This window comes from Triturus cristatus, chromosome 3_1 (assembly GCF_964204655.1).
Source record: "Triturus cristatus chromosome 3_1, aTriCri1.1, whole genome shotgun sequence".
Lineage (NCBI taxonomy): Eukaryota > Metazoa > Chordata > Amphibia > Caudata > Salamandridae > Triturus > Triturus cristatus.
This window is the reverse complement of record NC_140583.1, coordinates 248,935,015-248,959,224: the sequence shown is the minus strand read 5'-3', so window position 1 is coordinate 248,959,224 and position 24,210 is coordinate 248,935,015. Positions and strand designations below refer to the sequence as shown.

The 24,210-nt window shown below is 43.7% G+C and overlaps 1 protein-coding gene across 1 annotated transcript in view; it reads right to left on the bottom strand.

Moving 5' to 3' along the window:
* The window catches only part of LMAN1L (lectin, mannose binding 1 like), a 245,955-nt gene that overhangs the window by 208,637 nt on the left and 13,108 nt on the right, over positions 1–24,210 (bottom strand). Inside the window, exons 2-4 of the mRNA XM_085646314.1 lie at positions 17,920–18,074; positions 13,503–13,610; positions 13,352–13,413 (exon numbers count right to left, since the gene is read on the bottom strand). Coding sequence (XP_085502440.1) covers positions 13,352–13,413; positions 13,503–13,610; positions 17,920–18,074 — 325 coding nt within the window. The remainder of the gene's footprint in view (positions 1–13,351; positions 13,414–13,502; positions 13,611–17,919; positions 18,075–24,210) is intronic.

Here is a 24,210-nt window from a genome sequence, read left to right as displayed (position 1 = left end):
ATGCGTAAAAGCACACATAACTTACTTCATATCCGGACTTCTTTTAAGTGGTTATTTTTCTCCAGACCTTGGTTCTGCCATGCCTACATTCGGGTCTGGGAGGCAGCTGAAGACGTGTGTTACAGGGACGTGTGTTACACAGCCTTGGCGTTCCATACTAGACACGTTATTATGATTTTACTGTTTTTGCAGACTTTTAACAATGTTGGTTACCATGAAAGTAATGTGAAAACAAAATTGCAGAAAAATGTAATGTTTCTTGTTTCTTCTGATTATTCACGGAGTCCCTGGATAGGGTTGAACATATTCCCATGGCCCCTACAGCTGTGTTTAAGGATTGTGATGACAATGTGTCTCCACTCCCTATATTTTAGCTTTGGGCCCCCTGGGTAGGCTGTGCACCATGTGTGTGCTGAGGTTGCTCTTAAGGAGAGATGCACTATTACAAGCTGGCTTTGGGTCCCAGGGAGTTGGTTGCTGCTTCTTAGAAGTAATGACAGGGCGTGATCCCTGGTTGTTGCCATTGGGCCACCAGAGCGGGCTTTGTATCTGGTCTGTGTTGGCAAGGTTGTGGAGCTGACTGACCCCTTTGTGCTGAGTTTAGTTCTAAGGGCACACAGTGAGTCATTCCCTGTGAATAATTAATTTGCTGTTTTTGAAAGATAAAGAATTACAGGCTTCGACACTGTTAAGTTGGCTCTGGGTCCTCAGAGCACATCACGTTTGTGCACGTCCCCACTGCTTTAATGGGGGGGACCATGATGTTTGGTCATTTATTGTCAGCTGTAAATGACGGATCCCCGAACAGTGTCATGTATGTGCATGTTTACATTGTGCTGAGGTGATTACCAGGTAATCGTTCACGCAGCTTTCTGATAGATGTCGCATGTGGTTTTTCTGAGTCCCCAGATAGATCATGCAGTCTGTGTGTCCTCCTTTGTACTGCCGGTCACTGGTGTATTCAGCTGTGTAGCCCTGGACCGTGTCATGTATGTGCATGTAACTTGCATGATCGAGGTAACTATTAGCGGCGATGCTACGTGTCTCTCGGACCTCTTTCAAGTGCGTGCTGTCCTTTCTCCCCCCCACCCCCCCCCCTCCCCCACCGGGGCGGCAATCTGAGGGATAGCCCCGGGCGCCACAAGCTCTAGCTACGCCACTGATGACCCCTGTCTTTGAATGCACAGCCGAGGCGACAAGATAAAAATAAAATGTAAGGTCATCTTTATTGCTTACTTGAGTTCTAAACTCCAGCGTGGTTATTTTGGGGGTTGCAGCAGCACCCCCCCCCTCCCACACCCGTACTTTCAGTGCCTATGGACGAATCATTATAACATAGACCTGGAACACCCTCCCCATCCTCCTACGGCAGACCCAGGACCTACTAACCTTCAGGAGGCTTCTCAAGACCTGGCTATTCGAGCAGTAGTAGAACCCCCCCCCCCGCCACCACCAGCGCCTTGAGACCCTCACGGGTGAGTAGTGCGCTTTACAAATGTACTGATAGGGCATTGGGTAATATGGCTTCTGCAGAGCACTGCAGGGGACCGAAGGGTCCCATATTCAAATCATGGTTGGAAACCTCTATGGGTTATGGACATGCACCCTGCAAAGAGCGGTGTTTATCTTGTAGAGCATATGTTGGATCGCTGCAGGATTAGCTCAAACTTTCATTCTTCCAAGGTCAATAAAATGTGTGTAGGCCAACACTTAGTGTGAAAATTGTAAGTCAGGTCCAAGCATGCCTAGAAATCTGGTTGAAAAAACAAGTCTAGCTGAAGATCACCCTTATGACATAGGGACACTTGATGGCTATGCAGTCGCCGATAATGAATACAGCATTTCTAACCCCCCAACATGAAGACAGAATGCAGTATATATTGACGATATTGTGAATACTTAATCTTCCATGTTTGTCTTATTTATGGACATTTTTTACTTTTTTCAGAGAGCTTGAAAACATTTATCACCTACGTAAATACCTTGTTTGGTAGAAATTGGGTAGAAGTTGCGTATCAGGAAAAAAGGTATGGCTAAAATATAGAAATATTGCATCAAAAATCAGATGGGGAGGCAGAAGCTCTAAAGGTTCAATACGCTTCAGAGTGTAATATAAAGTAAATCAAAAGAGAGTGAAACCTGACATTTCTAGTTCCAGAGTCTCACAGAAAAGTATTAGGAGACCCTCACCCACTAGTTTTAGCCAATGGTATATATCATCTCCACCGGCATGTCCTAGTGGTTAGCTTCATTATCAGGTCTCTTATCTGGATTTGGGAATTACCCAGGTAGGTATCACCTCCACCGTGAGGAAAAGTTTCTGAGTATAGAATTAGATGGGATCTGTGAAGAAGGTATGGAAATTACCTCCTACTTCGAAAATAAATATTTATAGTATATTGGGGTAGGGGTAAGTTTAAAAATAAAAGAGATGTATCCGGGATCGACAACTGATCCTTCACATCACACATTGGTAGTCTAAAAGGTTTCAGCCATCTCTGCCCTGTTGGGTCAAGTAGCTTTCATTAGGACCTCGTTGAACCAGATCCCTTTATCAGGTATAGGGCCTATTCCCTCAAGTTCTTTAAAACTATTGCAGTAAGCACATTCACTCACGTTTTCTCAAGGATATTTCTCATTACCCATGATCTGGGGGAAAAGAACAAAATATCTGAGAAAACACAGCTGTACATGTACTATATAAGTGGACATATTAAGTGATTGCTTGATGTACAGCCCACCTTTAGTGCACCATATTGATCCGGTATTAAATGACAATTGCCAATAGTGAAATCCTGTGAATGTTTCTTAAGAGGGAGCTTGTATATTGAATAAATTCTTATTGCAGGGGAAGTAACTCTTGACACTGGATTAAGCTCACGGACCTTTACGTAGGGTATAAGTTAGTACATTATTGACATGCAAGTGATTGATGTAGTGTTCTGTTCGGATCTGTATCTGGTCCTCATCGTTTGTCAACGAGATGTAGACATGGAGTTTCAGAATACATCATATAAGTGCATGAACCCACACCCACCCCAGCCATGTGATTTAGGACATTATGTGGTCAGAAAACAGCTTGAACCAGTAGTGCAGGAGGCAAGATAAGATAACTTCAAGAACCATCGAAGGATAGGAACCCTCCTAGGAAGGGAGAGGGTAAAGGACTGATGACCTCTAAGGTTAGTAGGTGTTGAGGATGAGGGGGGGCCTATTTAGGGAAATAAACTCACACAAAATAAGCGGGTGTGAGGCACGTGGGAATATATCAGTAAGTTGTATGAAAGGGACCGAACCCTTCAAACTTGTTTTTAGCCTGTCCTGCAAAGATAAGACGCCTGAGTCATGGTGGTCTTTGTATAAAGGGAGTGGCCTGCGTGCTGCCGGTTGAGTCAGTTTTCAATCCTACAAGGTTGACTGTCTACCAGTTCTTACTGTAATTAAACTTATATCATATTGCCAACTACCTGTGTCTTTGATTTTTTTTCCAATTAACATAGAAACAAGATATATTTCTTCAGAAACCATTACGACAGAGTATAGTAATTGTAGGACTTGGCCCTTTTTGGATAAAATCTCTAAACTTTTTGCTTTCCCCTTAGACCTTTTTTCTGACATGGTGTTGCTAACTTAAATGCTTTGGACACCTTGCCACTGCTAAACAGTGTCAAAGTGTAAGTGTTCCCTGTACAAAGTAATGGTAATTGGTTGTCCATGATTGGTATGTTTGCCTTACTAGTAAAGTCCCTAGTAAAGTGCACTATGTGGGTCAGGGCTGGTAAAGCAAATGCTACTAGTGGGCCTGCAGCACCTTTTGTGCCACCCAAACAAGTTGCCTTAAAAAAGGGAACTCAGGCCTGCCATTGTAGGGCCTGCATGAAGTTTGTGAAACTGCCATGTTGTTCTGTCAAGTGCACTCACTTGCCAGGCCCTACCCTTCTCTTTCTGTGCACCTCAGACACCCCTATGGTAGGTCTGAGGTACCCCCTGGACAGGGTGTAGTGCATGTGAAAGGTAGGACATGTGCTAAGGTGTGTGTTATGTCCTGACAGTGAAATAATTTCCATTTCGTTTTTCACTGTTGAACGGCCATCTTGCCCATAGGACAGAATGGGAAGGCTGTGTAATGTTTTCCAGCCTACCTTCCCAAAGGCTTAAGATGAAAAGGTGAAGTTTAGTATGCCTGAACTCACAATGTAATAACACATCTTTTTAAGCAGGTGGTTTTTGCATTGTGTGCTCAGAAGCACTTTTTTAGAAGTGGCTGTGTTTTTGTGCTCTGACATTTGTGTGTGTCTCTGCCTGGCTGTGGATTGACTGTCTGGTTTGAAAGCGATAGGATCTGGGGAATGTCTTGACCCAGGGGAGGAGGTGGGACAGCAACAGGCTGACCTGCATCTGGAGTGTAGGGGGAGGAGAAGCCTCTAGAGGTGAAGAGGTCTGGGCTGCTGCTATAAAACAATTGTCCCATCTCCTGCTGAGTGACTGAGAATCCAGAACCCCACTAATAAAACGAGGAAAGGTGTCACTGGCAGGGAGGCACCCAGATCTGGTTTGAACAGGGGTCAGTGCCCCCTGAAGCACAAAGACTTCAAAGCCATTGAGGGGTATAACTAAGAAAACTGAAGCCCCTGAACTTTGAAGGATGGCTTGATCAAGTGTGAACAAGACTGGAGCTACTTCGTGGTCAAGAGGACCTTTGCCAAGGAAGAAACAACTGAAGAGACTGAAGGATATGATTGCTCTTGCTGTGTGATCTGGGGCTGGCCTGCAGTTTGCTGTTCAAATAAAAGGAAATGCTCAAGGGACTGTGTGGTGTGCTGTGTCCCCCTGCTTGAAGGACTTTGCTGTGTCCTGAAGTAACTATTCCCAAGGGCCTGAGGTGAGCTGGCTCCCTGTTCAGAAACACAGGAACATAAAAGTTTCCAGGAGAGTCTCAGCAGCGCTGTGTGAGCGTGCCTGTTGCAGCCTGAGACCCTCGTAAGAACTGCCTGTGATCATAGGCGCCTGGTGTCCAAATGAGTCTCAGTGGCACTGTGTGAGTGCGTGCTTTGTGCAGCCTGAGACCTTCAAGAGGATCGGCCTGTGATCCGGGGTAGTTGGAGTCCAAGCAAGGATCAGCGATATGGCGTTCGCGTGCTTTGTGGCAGCCTGAGATCTTTGTAGTTGAAGCGGCCCGGACCGGCAGTCCCGGAGGAGCTGAGTTGCCGGCCCGAGCCACCGTTGCCATTTCACAAGCTGCATTGGAGGCCCAGCCGCTGGCCGAGGAGAGGAGAGTGAGTTCGCGGAGGGAGACGCTCTTGGCCTTTCTCTCGTGTTGGCAGCGCCTCTGCTTCGGCTTGTGTCGCGGCCCGTTTCGCCAAAGGAGTGGTGGTACAGGGGCCGGAGTGCGAAGCTGCACTTTGGGATTACATCGTACTGTTTTGGGGGCAACTGTGAGAGGCGGAGAGACCACCTAAGGCCCAGTGATCGGGGCCTGAATGTTTTACACATTATTCAATTTATGAAGAATGGAGTACCTGACTGTCGTATTACACATTGCATAATTTCTGTATAACGGAGTACCTGATTAGAGTATCACGCATTGCAATATTCCTGCATACCGAACTACCTGATTAGTGTACGACGCGTGGCATTTCTATCTGCATAACGAACTACCTGATTGTCATATGACGCATTGCATTGTTTCTGAATAAGGATCTACCTGGCTAGCGTATTGCGCATTGCATTTCTCCTGCATAACGAATTACCTGATTAGTGTATACGCATTGCCTTATTTTTGCAGAACGACATATCTGGTGGTTGTATTACGCATTGCATTATTTGATCTTGCAAAGTACCTGATTGTTGTGTTAAGCATTGCATTCTTTTCATTGCAGAGTGTCTGATTGCTACGTTATGCATTACAGTATTGTTACATTGCAAAAGTATCTGATTCTAGCATTACAACTGTATGATATTATTTTAGGAGTACAGGAGAATGTTTAGAAGTGTTCATTGATATTGCCAGAACTTACAAGGGCTGGCTGGCCCTACAACCAGCCAGGACAAATATTAAACAACCTCACAGGTTGGTTTTATATCGTGTGGTCTTATCGTATATCTTTTTACATAAAGTTTATACTCGTTTTATAAAACTCGTGTGGAGTCTATTTGTGGTGTCATCATTGGATTATTGTGAGCGTGGTTGCGACTACTTTACACATTTGCCTTGAAGATAAGCCTGGCTGCTCGTGCCAAGCTACCGAGGGGGTGAGCGGGGCTATCTAAAAAGATGACCTTCCTTTCCCTGACGTTGGAACGCGGGTCCCTACTTGGCCTAAGGTACCTACCTTAGCCTACCAGGGATCCCGGGTCTAACAGTAATTAAGAGGAGAAGGCCATCCAGGAGATGTTATCATTGAGGCCAAAGCGTTAACCCCAGCATTGTTCTTTTTATAAAAGGATACTCGCTGTATTACAGTTTGATTGGTCTAGAATCTGGGACAATTATACTGCCCGTAAGCACTTAATATGTCCACTTTTATAGTTACATTTACAGTTATTTATTCTCAATCGTTTTGTTCTTTTCCCCCAGAACATGCGTAACAAGAAATATCCTTGAAGAACCATGAGTGAATGTGCTCCCTGCAATATATTTAGAGAACTCAAGGGCATTAGCCCTCTTTCAATAATACCCAAAACACAAAGGATAAGTTTATGTGCTGGATTTATGTATTCTTGTTTCGGCGTACCCCCTGAATATCGAAGGTAGAATATGGCATGGAAATATGCAGGACAAAATATCAAAATCGAACTATTAAAAGGTCAGTATAGATTTTCCATACCGGACTCTAAATATATGTACCCTGACAATCTATATATATTAAAGGAACATAGAAATGGAGTTCGGAATAGTAAATCTATATTTCCTCTATATGCACTTACCTTTCGATGTTTTGCACCTCGATTTTGTGTTCACAATATTCTAATATCACGGTATTTCTATGTTCAATATTCAGTAGTATAATCCTTGTAAGCCAGCGTAATGAATAAAGCGTCAATTACTTCGGAAACAGACTTTCTGAACTTTGTTGACAAGAATGACAGAAATGTTATACCTACTATAGAGGATGCTGGGGCACCGAGGATAGGGAAGAAAGTGAGTGATGAAGGTACCGAAGTGCTGTGCCTAAGAGAATATAATGATGTAATCAAAGCAATTAGTGAAAGTCATTAGAGGATGAGTGAGTTGAGAGTTCCACCTGAAACACTGCTGCCCATTAACATTATGGAAGGATCAATCAGAAACGTGTATCAATAGCCATGCAGAACAAGACTTTGCAATGCAATAGCTCTCTCATTTGCGAGAGTTTATGCTTTTGGCATTGTAAATGACAATGCCTTTTACTTATCTGTTTTGCTAATTTACACATATATAAAAGGCATCATCATTTACAATGCCAATAGCTCAAACTCTTGTAAGTGCAAGACCTATTCAAAGAAGCGGCCGCCATTGTCCCGGGCTACTCAGAAAGTGAAAGCATGCATGGCGCACTGAATGTTGCAGGAAAGCATGTCGTGACTGCAGTAGGAGCAACTCATTAAAGAAAATAGTGCTCACAGACTAAAAAAGACGTACAGAGTAACAACCGAAGTAAAATGGCCAGTCCTCATGGGAGGTTACAAATGAAGACAAGGCGGTACTAAGGAGGGATTAACAAGCCTATTAACAAATCAGAAGGCAGCATTTACGAAGGGCAATGACACAAGCCAATGACAAATATGGATGAAGATTGGGCGGGGCTTCTATTCCATACTCCAATACAGCGTGCCGCAGAGCAGCGCATGTGCTGCCCAGGCTCGACCTAAAAAAGTATAGTGATGGTGCTCTAGTGATTATTATGTATTGTAGAGGAAAAGTAAATAAAAGAGTTAGAAATGTACCTCTAAGAGCAAGTTGTAATGTGTGTTCGGTGACAAGAAACCTGTAAAATCGTTTGAGTAATGAGGAAATTGGGCAAACCGGATCAAGGAAAAAGTTCATGTTTAAGGAGTAAGGATCAGATGCATCTTGGCCTGGCCTCATGGCAAGTGGGTTAACATTTGAGCTAGTGTAGGCCATAGATTGATGCAGCATGTCTGTGCCGGCCAGTAGGAAAGAACTATGTTCGAGTTGGATAGCTAAGGTAGAGAAGGAACTGCAAGGTGTGTGAAAAACGATAGGCCAAAACAAGAGGTAGAAGGATGTTCACGGGCCATGGTGCATTGTGTCGCAGGTCATAATATGGTAATCAAGGAAGCAATTACAACTGTTATTATAAGCTGAAAATGTGAAACAGGAGAATGTACCCTGCTGAAATAAAGAAAAAGGTTTGTATAAAAGAAAATAAATATTATGAAGCCTGAGTAAATTAGAAGGAAATAATAAAAACAAGTGCTCTTTAATATTGGTAGTCTAGGTGGCCACACGATTAATGAAGTATGGCAAGCAGCATCTAATGGGAGCCGCGAATATAGTTAAACATTGGTGAGAAAACGTTTGAAAAAGACACTATTCATCACCTATGTTGATGCTAGTGAAGTGAGTGGATACATAAAATTATAATAAACAAACGCAGCGGTAATAGTGGTTGTTGAAATGTGCATGATGCCAGTAAGTCAGTAATTAAAAGCAGGCATGAGTTGGATAATTGAGGTAGCAATGACATACAGCCCATGACTTTTATGCAGTGACAGCTCCTCTGCTAAGGCGGCGGAGCGTCTCCCCACTGCTTGGCAGCAGGGTCGAAAAGGAAAAAAAATATGATAATTACTTGATGTTGTTATTATTTTATTTTGTGCTGCAGCTTTGCCGGCGGGGCTGCGCTGCTCTCAGAGAAGGGGGAAGGAGTGGTGAGTGCACTCTGTAAAGTGCGCATGAATGTTTGTCCGGCCATCTTGGGCCGACCAAAAATTAATGCGCACTTTCCATGTTCTCTACCCAGGCTGTATTGCATGCCTAGGCTCCCCCTGCCTGGTCCAATCACAACGCTGCATTGCAGCATTATGATTGGCTTAGGGGAGCCTGGGTGTGCTTCCTGTTCCAGCCGGAGCGAGGGACTACAGAGGAGAACGCATCGAGGAAGCGGCGAGAATGTAAGAGTTTTTTTTTTGTTTTTCTTTACGCCCTCCCAGCAACATCCCCCACCCACCCCGATCCGTGCTGACCGCTACAGCTTTTATGCAGAATGTTATGGCTGGAAAGTAATCAGAGATTGGAGGTTAAAGTCAATAAGTGTATGAGGGCCTGTAATGCCACTTATAGAAAAGAAGTTGAAGGGGTTGAGAGACTGAGCCGGTCCTGGCCTATTCAGATGCGAGGAAGGTAGAAAGGTCCGGCGGGCAGTAGCGTGGTAGAACTAAATGGATGCTAGACCGGAAATGAGTCTGAAAAAGTGGGCGCCATGTTAGTATTATTGTAATGGTGTTGAAGGGTACCGTATAGACAAGTGAGCCCACATGTGTGAAAAAATATACCCACAATAAAAAAATGGGACACAAATTGTATCATAAGGGAAAAGCTAGTATAAATGAAGATATAAAATGAGGCAACTGCTGAATAGAACTGACTAATATAAAACATTACAGTAGGTGTCAAGTTTGAAGGGTGTAATGCATGCAGACCTTTTAGGAAGCCAAGACAGACAAGTATTAATTTCGGAAAATGCTCAGAGAAGGTGAACTGACAGAAGGGATAACAACAGCCAAAAGAGTAAAGCTGCGAGGAGTGGCGACCATACAAGTGAGTAATGACGAATATTAAGATTAAAAGCGTCATATTATAGTCCGGTAGAGCTGACAAATGGGTTTGGCGGGAGGGAAAAATTCAAAGTTATCGACACATTAAAAATGCGGAAAAGATAGTCGAATGCATCATTATATGGGAGAGGAGTTCAAAGAGAAAAAGTGAAATGCCTTTAGTATTAACGAGAGAAGCATATCATCATCAGAATAATAAAAATCTTATATGAAATAAAATCTTGCCATGAGATGTGTTTGATATCCATGGATTGTAACAGATACAACTATATCAATGCGTGTAGATAAAACATGTTAATCGATAAATAGACTCGAGTAGTGTGATCTACAGACAAAATCAATCTGCCCCTCTAATTGCAAGCACTCTGTGGCGCTCCCTGGATAGCTATATGGACCTAAGCTCTCAGGACATGCCAGCTCACCATCCTTATGGGTCGCTCCCTTAAGACTTTATATATGTATATAAAGCAGATATCCCATCACACCACTACCTCCCCTCCATCCCCCTCCCATCCCTCTCCTCCCCACTCCTTTCTTTTTCCTTCCCTGTATCTCTTAGCTAACAGGCGATACATACTTGCCACATACGGCAGTACTGTACCTCACGGCTGACTTCAGGCTACGTCACAATGCCCTTTAGGCCTCCACATTGTACTCTGGAGCAGCATTTGAACATTCTAGAGAAAGCTTTGTACTCTGGAGCAGCATTTGAACATTCTAGAGAAAGCTTTGTACTCTGGAGCAGCATTTGAACATTCTAGAGCAGTGGTTCCCAAACTCTTGACTCCTGAGGACCCCCATTGAATCACTACTGGAGTCCGGGGACCCCCAAGCAATTTTTACAATTTAAATGTCAAAAAATTAAAACAGGCCGGCTTTAGTGCTGGTGGCGCCCTGTGCGACAATGTTTGTTGGCGCCCCCCCAATGACCACCTCCACCAGGGAGTCTCTCACTAGCACCCTTTAACAGTGACCAAGTCTCCATAACCCCACTCTCTCAGATGCATTGAATTAGTTATATAGGGCCACTCATACCAGTGCAGGGTGTTCGAGCACTTTGCATCACACACACATTACACAGAGACAATCAATCATACGTGTGTAAATCAGTGTATAGGAAATGTTACATAAGCCAAAAGACTAAAAGTGTAGGAGTCACATGTCATCCATACTGGTAGGCAGTATAGTTTAAGAGTACTTGGTGTGGAGAAGCCCAAACTCAGAGTCGAAAAAGAAACTGCATAGTTGGGAGTTCTCTTTAATAATAAGAATCGATTTCTGCCAAATTAATCCTTTTTGCAACATTAATCAATTTTCTAATAATGTATTCTTTGCAGTGTGTATGCAGTTCTGGGATGAAAGTCAATAGCTCACTATTCTATATTAGGAATTTAAGTTATAAATTGCAAGTATCAAAAGGAGGTTTCTTTTGAAAGCAGTAACCTGCTGATCTGTACATACGCACTCTGTAATCACTTGGTACACGTTCTTTGCAGCAGGCATATTAACCCTCTGCACTAACTTCACATAAGTCAAAACCTCAACTATGCAAAATGCTGATCTGTCTCAGACGATAATTAATCACAGGAGTTATTGTGACATTTATGTGAGCCTGGTAATTGCCGGGGGAAAGAAGCTGCAGCAGGTGCTTCAAAAGCGTAATAAACGTTCAAGCACGGCGCCCCCAGAAAGGTGGCACCGGTGGCACCGCCCTAAAGCCGGCCCTGGCGCTCCATGCTTCTTAAAGTTATAAATTGCAAGTAATAAAAGGAGGTTTCTTTTGAAAGCAGTAACCTGCTGATCTGTACATACGCACTCTGTAATCACTTGGCACACGTTCTTTGCAGCAGGCATATTAACCCTCTGCACTAACTTCACAGAAGTCAAAACCTCAACTACACAAAATGCTGATCTCTCTCCAGGAAGATAATTAATCACAGGAGTTATCTTGACATTTATGTGAGGCCTGGTAATTGCCGGCGGAAAGAAACGCTGCAGCAGGTGCTTCTAATCTAAAAAGCATAATAAACTTTTAAACACGGACCCAGGAAGCCAGCGGCCGGTGCGGTGGCACTGGTCGCACCGCCCTAAAGCCCACTGGCCGCTGGCTTCCTGGGTCCGTGTTTGAAAGTTTTTTATGCTTTTTAGATTAGAAGCACCTGCTGCAGCGTTTCTTTCCGCCGGCAATTACCAGGCCTCACATAAATGTCGCGCAACACACATTGTACTCCCGTTGTGTGTGTCGGCCCTCAGCCCGGAATGAGACTTCACCCGAGCACTTCAGAGGTATTTAAAAGCCCATTTGCACGTTATTGATGCCTTACTGTTTCACCCCTTCTAAGAGCCCTGCGCAGCTGCGGGGCTCTTAGAAGGGGTGAAACAGTAAGGCCACAATAACGTGCAAATGGGCTTTTAAATACCTCTGAATTGCTCGGGTGAAGTCTCATTCAGGGCTGAGGGCCGACACACACAACGGGAGTACAATGGGTGTTGCGCGACTGGTACACCCGGCCTACACACGACGACCTAATTCCCCTGGCCTTGCCCAACAGGTGTAAATGTAACATTTTTTAAATTAATGATAAAGAAATAAACACTCACGTGCTCTAGTAGTGGTCCGAGGTGCCGGAATGCAGGTATTTAGCGAGGCGAAGCGGAGACAGGGCATTGGGCGGCAAAATGCTCCTGGGCTGGCTGCAGACGCGAGGGAAGACGCACTGCCGTGGGAGCGTGCGCGTCTATGAAAAAATAAGCCAATCACCCTTCAGCTTCCCCGGCCTAAGCTGAAATGGTGATTGGCCCGATTTTTTTTGGTCCCGCCGCCCCTGCGCTGTCATTCACAGTGCTTGTATGCTTAAATGCTTTGTAATATTTAAAAATAGCTGACTCGAAGGCACTCCAGTTCGCGGACCCCCTGGGAATGTGTCACGGACCCCTGGGGGTCCGCGGACCACAGTTTGGGAAACGCTGTTCTAGAGAAAGCTTTGTGCTCTGTAGCAATCGTAGGACAGGTTCGATCCACCTCTCTCCCATTATTGTGCCTAATCTCTTTTGTGACTACAGTTATATGGTATTCATTATGTTGTCATGTGCTCTATGTACTGCTTCATTCATGATTGTATCGCATTGTCATTCGATTGTATACCCTTTTTCTCAAATACAATAAAATACTTTGAACACAAAAAAAGAAAAGGAGGACACAATGTGGATATGTCCTATTATTGTTGTAGTGACTAACATGGTGTAATCAAAACATAATTGTCTTATGATTGAAATCAGAATGGTAGAGCGGACTTGTGTCTACACCGCCTGTCTATGAAACCGCCCTTCTGCCATGAAAGAAAGGGCCTGATTCTAGGCACAGTCGATACCAGGCAGCCACCAGGGGGCGCAACCAGTGGAAGGCACCAGGTCAACCCTACAAAAACATGAAAATGATTGACATCAGCCCTGACTCCACTAAATGACTCCTGCTGCACTGGGAAACAACTCTTGATCTACACCAGGCAGATCCCCAAGGTACAGGAGAATCTCTGTCCATCCATACTCCCCACCCCCACCGTGCACGTACTTGGGGTGGTCGTAGACGAGTTTGCCGTTGTTCCCCACTACCAGGATGATAGGGTTGTTCTTCTGCAAGTAAGGAGAAGGTGGTTAGAGGTGCGGTGGACTGATCCCTTGGATAGAGCACAAGAAGTGGTTCAAGGGTTAAAGCGACTTACTCTGTCATCGTTATCAAAGGTGTCGAAGAAGATTCCAACGCCGTCCCAGAGATCCGAGGCACCATAGACCGAGCCGGTCTGACCACGCTGCCTGGTGTACCACACCGCCTGCAGGAGAACAAGGGAGGAGAAGCGATCTCTGACAGGATCATAGGTTCATTTATACATCACAGTGCCCATTTTACAGTGTCACAGACACCCAGTGACACATTTAATGTTACAAACTCCACTGGAGAATGTCACAGCTTCCCCTGCAGCATAAACGGCCACCACACTGCGGTGTTCAACAGTGTCTCGGACATACAGACTCGCAGATTCCATCACACTCAGTCAGATCCTTCATACGCCGCGCCTAGACACACGTCACAGACTCCATAGGACAGGGATGTCTTGATTATACGCTGTACTAAGTCCTCCATTGCAGTATCACGACCCCCTTCATACAGTATGAAAGCCTCCACTATAGTGTTACAAACTGCACAGTGCAACGTTGCAGCCTCCACTTGGAGCATCACAGTTTCTATTTCGAAGGCTCACTGTCTCTGTAATTGAACCACGGCCCAAACATGGTCACAGCCACCCACTACATAACGCCGCCGGTGTCATTAAACTGGGTCACGTTCAACACTGTGCACTACTAATTTTTTGTACGTCAGACTGTGCACCATTATTTACTGCATTATACAGTATGAAAGACTATATTATACAGTGTAACAGCTCCAAAACTACAGTGGATTCGCAAATTGCATTTTGCAGTACGTTTACTAGTGCTCCTCATGTAATTCGCAAATCTACATGCGCAGGTTTCGGTCTCCACCACTTCTTTCTTTTATGTGGGGAAATCTCCACCCCAACTGCAGAGATTTCTACACACGTATGCATGCAATTGTGTAGTAAATGTGGGAGGGTCAGGTGGGAGTGCTTGATAATGGGAAATATGAATGAGTAGGAGGGGGTTTGAAAGGAGTAAGGAGGGGTCTGGGGCGGTTAAGGAGAGCTCTAGGGAGGGACACGCCCCACCCACCAAAGAGGAAGCCGATTCCTATTCACAAACTGCACTTCTAAAACCTCTACAGCCAAAAAGGTTACAAAATAGTAGTAAATATATTCCAGCTCAGACTTGCAATAATACAGCATCACACATGGCTAATCACTAGCACTTCAGCACCCTCCCGTAGAAAAGAATCGGGGCAGGGACTTAAATTAACACCCCATAGGAGTTATTGTTAAATTAAATGAACATAAATTATCATTTAAAACAAAAAATATGATGTATATATATATATATATATATATATATATATAGATATAACACACATAACCCAGTGGCAGTCACCAATGTGTAGTTATGGTTAGCCTTGTGTTTCCATAGAAAAAGTGTTTTTTTATGTTTTACTAATAGGTTTGGCACCGTTTGAAGAATCTTGACCAAACCTTTCAAAATAAAAATGTTCGGCCGCCTCAGCTCCTTCCTAGAGAGTTTCGGGGTGATCCATCTCATTGGCGTTGGGAAAAAGGGGGGGGTCCCAAAACACATTTTTCCATAGGAAATTTATATGTAGCTACAGGCTGAACCAATATGAACCAAATTATGCGGAACTCTAGATCTCGGTCCAAAAAGCATACCTTTTGTAATTTGGTGTAAATTTGATCAGTAGAAATTAAGGCTTACAATCTTTGTATATTTCACACTGTATAGGATCTGTAGCAGATTGGTGTGCTCAACAACACACTGTGATTGAATGATCGGAACCTGAAAGAAAAGTTGTGGCTGCCATCTTAGGAATTGGGGCCCCAGAAAATAAGATATAAAGTGCCTGGCTAGGCCTGACGCCCCAGGCCCTGTGACTACCTTTGGGGTCAAATAAAAAAAAAAAAACATTTTGGGGGTTCTGTGGATCCGCAGATTGACTGCAACATCCAATTTGACCTCTCTGGGGATTCGTCCAAACCCACGGATCCAGAGCAAGGCGCGTGAGATCACATGCTGTGGTGTTGTGGTGAATCCAAGGATCCACAAAACCGTCTCCCCCAAAAACAGTTCGGGGCTGTGCTCCTGTTGGGTGCACATCCTGGCATGGTGCGGAGGTCAGGGGCCCAAACCCATGCTGCACATGGCTATGAACATTTTAGTTTCTGTTAAAAATTAGAAATTCACAAGAAAAAAAAGAAGGTTAAAGTGACATTATAGGTAGGAACTGCAATAATACTGTATTTTATAATTTTAAAAAACCTTAGAAATTCACTGAAAAAAACAAATGTTAAAGGGACATTATAGTTAGGTGAAAATGTAATTTACTACATACTGAGGTAACAAATCCACAGAAATTCACCAGTTATATTTATCTCAAGTAACTATCTCGTGCCCTAAAGTAACTATGGCTTGTGTCCTCGCCATGCACTGCTTTGACCCTTGCACATTACATCACTCATGATATCTTCAATGACTGCATTGACAACATCCCAAATTACATCTGAAATTACATCATTGATAACACTGTGCATGGTGGGTGCGAGTTGATACAGTTATGTTGGATGTGGTGAGTTCTAAGAGTATAGAATGAATACAGAGTTCACAGAACTTTATCTTCCATTTAAAAATGCAGATTTTTCCAGTTTAGGGATCACCACTGCCTCTGTCAACCAGGAAAAATATAAATGGCCTATGGGGAACAAAGGAGGAAATGCATTAATTACACAAGTACTGAAAAATAAGTATTTTGTTCATCTCCAGATTTACCAACAGCCAATATACATAATACTCAGCTTAACTGGAGACCTGTGAGTCACTAATCAAAGCTGATGGAGGAGTGGGCGGTCTCAAATAAGAGTCAGCGGTTTGATGGGACCCAGGTTTGTTCAATCCTGGGAGGCGGCATGCTCTGCCAGGCCCGTGATCAGCTGCTACAATATTCAATGTCCCCTCTTAAAACACTGTCATACTGCAGGAGCACTTACAGGACACAGACTATATAAACGAAGACCCACATTTCACACTTCAGCATTTTAAAGTGGCTTTCAGTGCTTTTGACCTCTGCATGCATTATTGCTGATGGTGCTTTAATCCATGGATTCCTGTGATGCCATAGCAGCACTGCTGAGACCTGCACAGTAACCTCACTGCAACTGGAACCTTCATAGAGGGTGCAAGGGCTTTTTTTCTCACTGTTAGCGGGCGGTTCATCGGATCGTCTCCTGTTATTAGATTTTCTGCAGACCCTCGAAAAGAAGAGTTGTGAACTCTGTTTCCATGAGAGTGGAACTTTATTTGACTTTCTTTTAGCAAATACATCCGTGAGGATCCGAGTCCCAAGATATGAAACAGAGGGCCCTCCAGCTAGTTCATCTGTTCTGGTAGGTGTCTTCCACTTGGGGTATTGAGTGATCCAGCGGTTGTGTGTGTTCATTGCCTGATACAAGGTCAGGACCTTCTTTATTTTATTTATTTTGCATTTTTTTCCAAACTATCCAGTTGTTGCCAGTGGGTTTTACAATATAACAAAATAGCAGAGATCGGTCTGGCCTTACATTAAACATTGGTGGAACAATAACCAGATTAAATGTATGACACTATTTTTGTATTGGGGTGATGTCATCGAATTTGTAGGGGCCTGAAAGTAAAATTGTCCTAGATAGTAGGATGGCCATGAGTGGTGCGAGAGAGTGTTTAGGGACCTCCATGAGAGCTGTGCTGCTGAGTCTGATGTGGCAAAAAACAAATGGATTGGATGACGAGGCAAAAAACAATTGGTGGAAGCAAGTGTTTGAGTTATTTAGGGACAGTAGAGAGAGTCTAGCAGATTTGGAGGTGTAGTTGATGGGAGGTGTCATAGAAATGGAATGGCCCATCCAAAGGCTTATATTTTACTTAGGCTGAGGGGTGTGGGTGGGAGCCAGGCGCTTCAAGTTCCTTGAGCCATTCAAAGTTACTTTTACACGAGAATGACTATCCTGTCTTGCAGATTTACTAAGCAACCTTTTATTCTGAAGATGTGATGTGGGCGTCAGTTGTGATGCTCGTCTGTGTGTCATTGGGGTATTGGTGAACCTGGACACCAGTGTGCTTTATTAGGTCTTTCAACATCGCCTTACAAAGTGTCAATATAATGGGGAACACCACAGGTGTTGTAAAATGAATGAGGCATTCAGAGGACCTACGCCGCTTTCAAACACTAGAAAAATCACCCTCAAGTGTGCACCTTCCATCGAGTATGCACAAGACAAGAGATTCCTACAGGCATGAAGAGCAAGGGAGCTAGAACGTGTATGTGTGCTGTCCCATGTGCCTGTCAAATTGTTAAATCTCTTGCACAGTGATGTGAAGGTGTGAGGTGCCTGGAATGCTTGATGGTTGATTCAAGCCCTTCTCTTGTCATACACATTCAGTACCAACACCCAATGAAGAAGAACATCTCACCAGTCCGTCAGCGCCACTTCGTCCCCGGCCTGTAATCCGAAAAGAGATCTGCACCTCCCAGTGCTCCAAGGAGGCATTGTACTTGGACCAAATTGAACCACTCTTGCTTCGCAGGGATGGAACTAAACGAACCTCCTCAGGTCCGGGTATGGCATCTGTGGGACAAGAGAATCATTAAAGGCTGCTTAGATTTCACAAGATACTCTGCTGCAGTAAGAACAAAATGAGACGGACAGACCATCCCACTGATGCCTTGACTTTACGGTGTCAGCCCAGCATGTGCACACCATGATGAAGGAGTAACACCAACGCTTAGCTCTTAGGGTAGAACGCTGCAGGAAACACACAACCTACCCTTTGAGAAACGAGACAACTAGGAGGTAATAAGTCATCCATCATTAAAGTCAGGCAAAGTCCTAGTTACGTAATTTTCCAAACTGAGTCCTGATGGAGACTTAATCAGGAGGGGGCTTGGACTGGAAGCCAATCAAGATGAATGGGCATCTTTAGACAGCCCACGTGGGAAGCTCTTTCCTTGGTAGTCCTGGGCTCTGTGAGGTGCAGTGATGGCTGATGTAAGTTGGTTGAAGGCCATCACCCATCGTCACTTCTTAAAGTCTCATGGGGTTAATGGGTTTAGCCTGTGTTCTCCACACTGTTTGCCCTCGCTGCAGTTCATTGCCGGACCTGACCTGCATGATCATGGTTAGTGGCCAAGACATATCAGGGGCCAGTGCTGATCTACTGGGATCTGGAGCTTGAGGTCTGTGGGAAGGTGTGCTGTGGAAAACAGACCTATGCAATGTGCATTGCAGCATGGACAGCAATTGAGGGGTTGCCCCAGTGCTTTTCATTTCTAGCAGGAGCTGCTTGGAAGAGGGACCTGCAGCCCCAATGCTGTATTCACTGGTGGGCTTCTATAAATGTTTGTTTTGGGAGAGGGAATAGCTTGGATACCATGCAGCAAAATCCTCTGGGCCGAAGAAACCCAAAACTGGGTGGGGAGGAGTAGAGGTTGGGCGGGGGGTCTTCTTGCACTAAACTATCTAAGAATCCCTACTTTAAGGTCCATCCATTATCCCCTCCCCATCAAACAGGGACATTTCGATCATGTTCCAGTAATCCTCAAGGTCTACATCACAGATCACAGTGAAGCAGGTGCTCAAATACGGTTATGTTAGGTTGTCAGTGTTTTTACAGAGCACTAATCACCCGTGAGGGTATCCAGGCACTATGTACCAGGGGTGTGAGGCCAGCCCTGGGGTCTTTCTCAAAAAGCCAAGTCTTCAGCATCTTCCAAAAGTCAAGGAGAGAGGAAGAGGTTCTGATTTATTCTGGGAGATTGTTCCAGCTTTAGGGGCCAGGTACAAGAAGGCGTGGCCCCCTACTCTGCTTTTGTGTATACGTGGGGTGTGACTGGCAGAGAGGAGGGGTCTGTAAAATTGGTGGATTTGAAAGTCAGATTACATGGCAGAAGATATAGCGACAGAGCAAATGGGTACATCAAACACAAACCAAGATCTCAGGCAGAAATATTTTTGCTAATGCAGCTCTGCTAAGTTATGCAAGGAGACAGAGGTCTTTAGTAAGAGCAACAGTTACAGCACTTTCGTCACTCTCTGATCCTTCACCAAATAAATAAAAGCCTCTGCCTACTGTCAACCCAGACATTTAGATACAACAGATTAGGTGGTCGATCTCCCCCTGTAGTACTCCCTAAATGTTTTACAACAAAAGTATGCAGTTCCGTAGTCCCGGGCCTTTTGTTCCAAAGTACTGTTTGTAGGACCGGTATAAGGTCTCAGGAGAGGGTGTCTAGACCCTCCCCCACCGAAGTGGCATGATTCCTCATAGGGTCAGTTTCTGGTTCCGTGGGTGTTACAATATCCAAGAGGCCCCTCAAGAGGTCTTTTTATTGATATTGGAATTATTTATTGAGTACATGAATGCCTGAAGATGTTTTGGCGCCGGCATCTGGTTAGGGGCAACATAACATTTGTGGGAAAGTGGTAAAAGCCAAGATTTGAGTTGTTTTTTGAAGCTGGTCATATTCTTCTGGTTTTTCAGATGTCCAGAAAGTTGGTTCCAGAGTTTGCTAGTGGGCCATACAAACCATCTGTCGCCCCAAAATGTCTCATCCCATTTGGAAACTATAACTGTTCTGGTGACCACTGGGCGTAAACATCTACCCGGTGTATATCACCTAAATTTCTTCCTTGGGTAGCCTGGACCTAGTCCTTGAAGGCATTGATACGCCAAACAGAGTGATATAAAGATCACTCATTTGTTAACAGGGAACCAATCAAGCTCCACTACAGCCTGTGAAACTGATTGAAATTTAGGTATTCTCTTTAAGAGACGAGCAACCGCATTCTGCAGTAGTTGGAGTTTGTATAAAGACAGTTTGTGAATGCCCTGTTTTCAGATATTTTAATAATTCCAGCCTGGACAGTACCATTGTAATAACAACTGACTTCTGAAGGCAAAAAAGGTTGAATGGAAGAATTTTCCTCAAAGTTCTACATAAGAAAAAACTAGAGGAGAGAAGTTTATTAATGCGATCTCTAAAAGTTAGAATAGTATCAAAGATCATTCCCAGATATCTGATTTACTGTGCCTGGGTTGGAAGGGGTCCCAAAGTCTGGGGCTACCATGGCAGGTTCCAAAAGGAGGTATCCTTACCAAGGAGGAGAACCTCTGCTTTTTCAGATTTTAATTTAAGACTTTTATTTCATCCAGCCAGTTATTGAAGCAGTAAGAAGCATCTTCAACGTTTCTGGACATGGATACTGTAATATGAGTGTGGTTGACATAGGAAATAGTGGAAAACCAAATGTCCGGATCAGTTTAGCCAGTGGAGCTACATAAATGTTGAAGAGTGTGGGGCTTAAAGACGACCCCTGAGGGATACCGCATGGTAATGTAAACGATTTTGATATAAAGATTCGGAGGAAGACTGTCAGTTCTCTATCCATGAGAAAGGGTTGAAGTAATTCCAATGTTGTTCCACGAATCCCAATCTTTGCTAGGCAATCAATGAGGATAGTGTGGCTCACAGTGTTGAATGCCGTGGACAGGTCTAAAAGAACCAGAGTGGCCCTCAATCCTTCATCTATAATTGATCTCCCCTGTGGTCACTATAAGGGCCGATTCTGTACTGTGATTTCTTCTAAAACCATTTTGGGCCTCATCAAGAATCTCATTTAAATATTTCGATAGGGTGGTGGTAAGATGTTTGTCTAGAATTTTTGCCGACATTGGTAAGCCAGTGATTGGGTAGTAGTGTTTTTTCCTCGTTGGAGTTGAGGGGTGGTTTCTTTAGCCGGGGAAGAATGGAAACCTTTTTTTATTCAGAAGGAAAATTACCAGAAGTATTAATACTATTCAGTAGAGTGGTGAGAGGGGCGACCACTGCCTCGCATGGTCTATGTCATGGAGACTTCTGTGGGACAGGGGTCTGAAGAGGCCCCGGATATGGTGAAAGCAATTAGCTCCAACACTCCTTCAGTGAGAAGAGAGAGCTTGTCCAACTCTGTCTCGCGATTGGACTAGTAGTTAATCTACTGATGCACTAAGATTTAAATTGTCGCTGGTGTCTAATTCTCCATAAAACGTCTACTTTATTCTTGAAATAACTGGCTAACTTATCACATAGAAGCTGGCTAGGAGTCATTGTGCTGAGCGAATTTTAACTGTTCTGAAAAGCTCTCTTGAGGAGTTTTGTACTTGGTACATTTTCTCAGTAAAATAGGGAGTTTTTTGGGGTAATAATTGCATTTTTGTATTCCTGAATGAATTGTTTGTATTTAAATCTTTTATATTCTTATATCTTTCTATATTTACATCTTTCTTTTGCCCAATGGTCAGGAAAGTACCTTACCACTGGCAGTCACACTTGTTACTGTAGGGATGCCTTGTATTAGTAGTTTAGTCCAGGTACCTGATCAAAATTAACTAAGAGTCACGGAACTTCTTCTTTTTCAGTGGGTGCTCTTGTCAAGGGTTAATAATAGAGAGGACTTATGAGGTATTAATGACCTCAGAGTTCGCTAAAGGGTCAACATGTTTCTTGACGTGTATGCTCACCCCTGGCAATTCATCATGGGCAAAATGTTATATAACATAATCTACTAGGTGAGCACCCCAAAACTGTGTGATTGGAGCCCACCTAAATTAAAGGTAGGAGGGTAATTTAACTAAATCTACTCACCTATTCGAGAGGATGGTTCTTTGGTAATAAATGTGAAGCAGATGATGTACTGATCAGGCCCCTTGGAAAGGAACGGGGTGAGACTTCAGGACTATTGTTAGCTGTCAATAGAAGTCCACGCAATATGCCTGAAAAGCGCCACAAACCTGAATAGCAACGGAATTACTCCACTAGCTGGTGTGAGGCAGGGTGATGGCCTTTTAATAGGTTCTATTGCTTTGCAGAGACTCAGAGTAAAAGTTCAGTGATGTCATTTGAGATATCATCAGTGATGTCACTGACCATGTCATGAGTGATGTAATATGTGAGGTCATAAGCAGTGCATTGCGGGCATAAGTTATAGTTAGCTCAGGTAACTATAACTGCTGAATTTCACTGGTTTCATATGAGTGATTTCTGAGCCTAACTATAATGTTCCTGTAACCTTTGTTTTTTTAAGTGAATTTCTAAGGTTTTCAAAATCTCTTTCCTAACTATAACGTCCCTGTGATCCTTGTTTTTTTAAGAGTAGACCCATGAATCTTTGAGTGAGTCTGTGAGTGGGTGCAAGAGTGTTTGATGGGGTGTATGAGTGTCTGAGTGGGAATGTGAATGGGTGTCTAAATGTCTGAGTGGGTATGTCAGTGGGTACATGAGTGTGTGACTAAATCTATGAGTGGGTGTAAGAGTCTCCGAGTGGGTCTGTAACTGGGTGCATAAGTATGTGAGTCAGTGCATGTGTGTCTGAGTGGGTACATGAGAGAGTGCATGAGTCTCTGTATGGATATATATAGTGGGTTCAGGAGTCTCTGGCTGGATGTATGAGTCTGAGTGGGTATATGAGTATGCACATGAGTCTCTTACTGAGTTTCTGAGTGGGTGCAACGGTGTGTGAGTGGGTTTTTGAGTTGCTATGTGAGTGGGGTGTATGAGTCTTTAAGCCCTAAGTTATAGTTACTTGAGTTAACTATAAATGGTGAATTTTGCTGTGTGTGATTAAAAAAATCTATTTTGGATACATAACTTGTGTCCCTACGACCCCTATTTCTGAAACATGGGGGCAGTGTACCATCACCCTGACCACTTATGTCAGCTGTCACAGAAATGTTCAGCCCCGGGACCCATTTCCTGTATGATAAAATGGCAGCCACATCTTTCTGTTCAGGTTACAGCCAGCATTCCAGTTAGGACGCGCATTCACGAGTTTCCGCGATGTCGCCGTAAAATATCCTCAAACACAGATATCACTATATTGTACAACTTTCTCGAGAATATCTGAACAGATTTACACCAAATAACAAAAAGCACAATCTGCATAGCAACATCTAATTTTCTGCCAAATTTGGTGTAATTCCTCCAGCGGTTCAAACTGTAGGTTCGACTACACGTCATTTGGGAATTAAAATCGGAAAATGTTTTTTTGGCTACTTTTTTCTTGGCCCTGACTTTTTCAGATCATCTTGAAACTTCCCACACAAGACTTACTGTGACACTTTTTGGGGAAAGTTTCATAACGATCCGTCAACCGGCACCAAAGATATAGGCAAGTCAAAAAAGGCTTTTCTTATGGAAGCTAGGTCCTAACTATAACTACCTACTTGAGACCTAAATTTACCCAGAGCTCTCTGATTTCTATTTTGCATAATTTATGTGGCACTCTAAGCCTGAAAGGGTATTGTTTTGGGTTATCCTGGAAGCTCCCTTGTGTCTGGACAAAGCTATACCTCTCTGAAGAGCTCTGATGAGCGAAACACAAGGCAGGGGTTGCTTTTATGCATTCCAGGTTGTCTTGGATGGTATTTTACCAATCCAAAACTGTAATGCTGTGCCTGGAGTGATATCATTCTTTTGTCATTTTCAGCTTGGCATAGATAGCACTTTACTAATCCTATGCTTAAAGATTTTGCTGTAGAAATGGCAAAAGGCTTTGTCCCTTTCTAGTACGGCGTGGATGGCTCCATGCTTATCCTATGCTTGAAAACTTTGCTAGAAAAACATATATATATATAATATATATATATATATACAAATATATATATATATATATATTTATTAATGGAAGTCGCCCCTGTGTAGTTATAGTTAGAACCACAATGCCATAG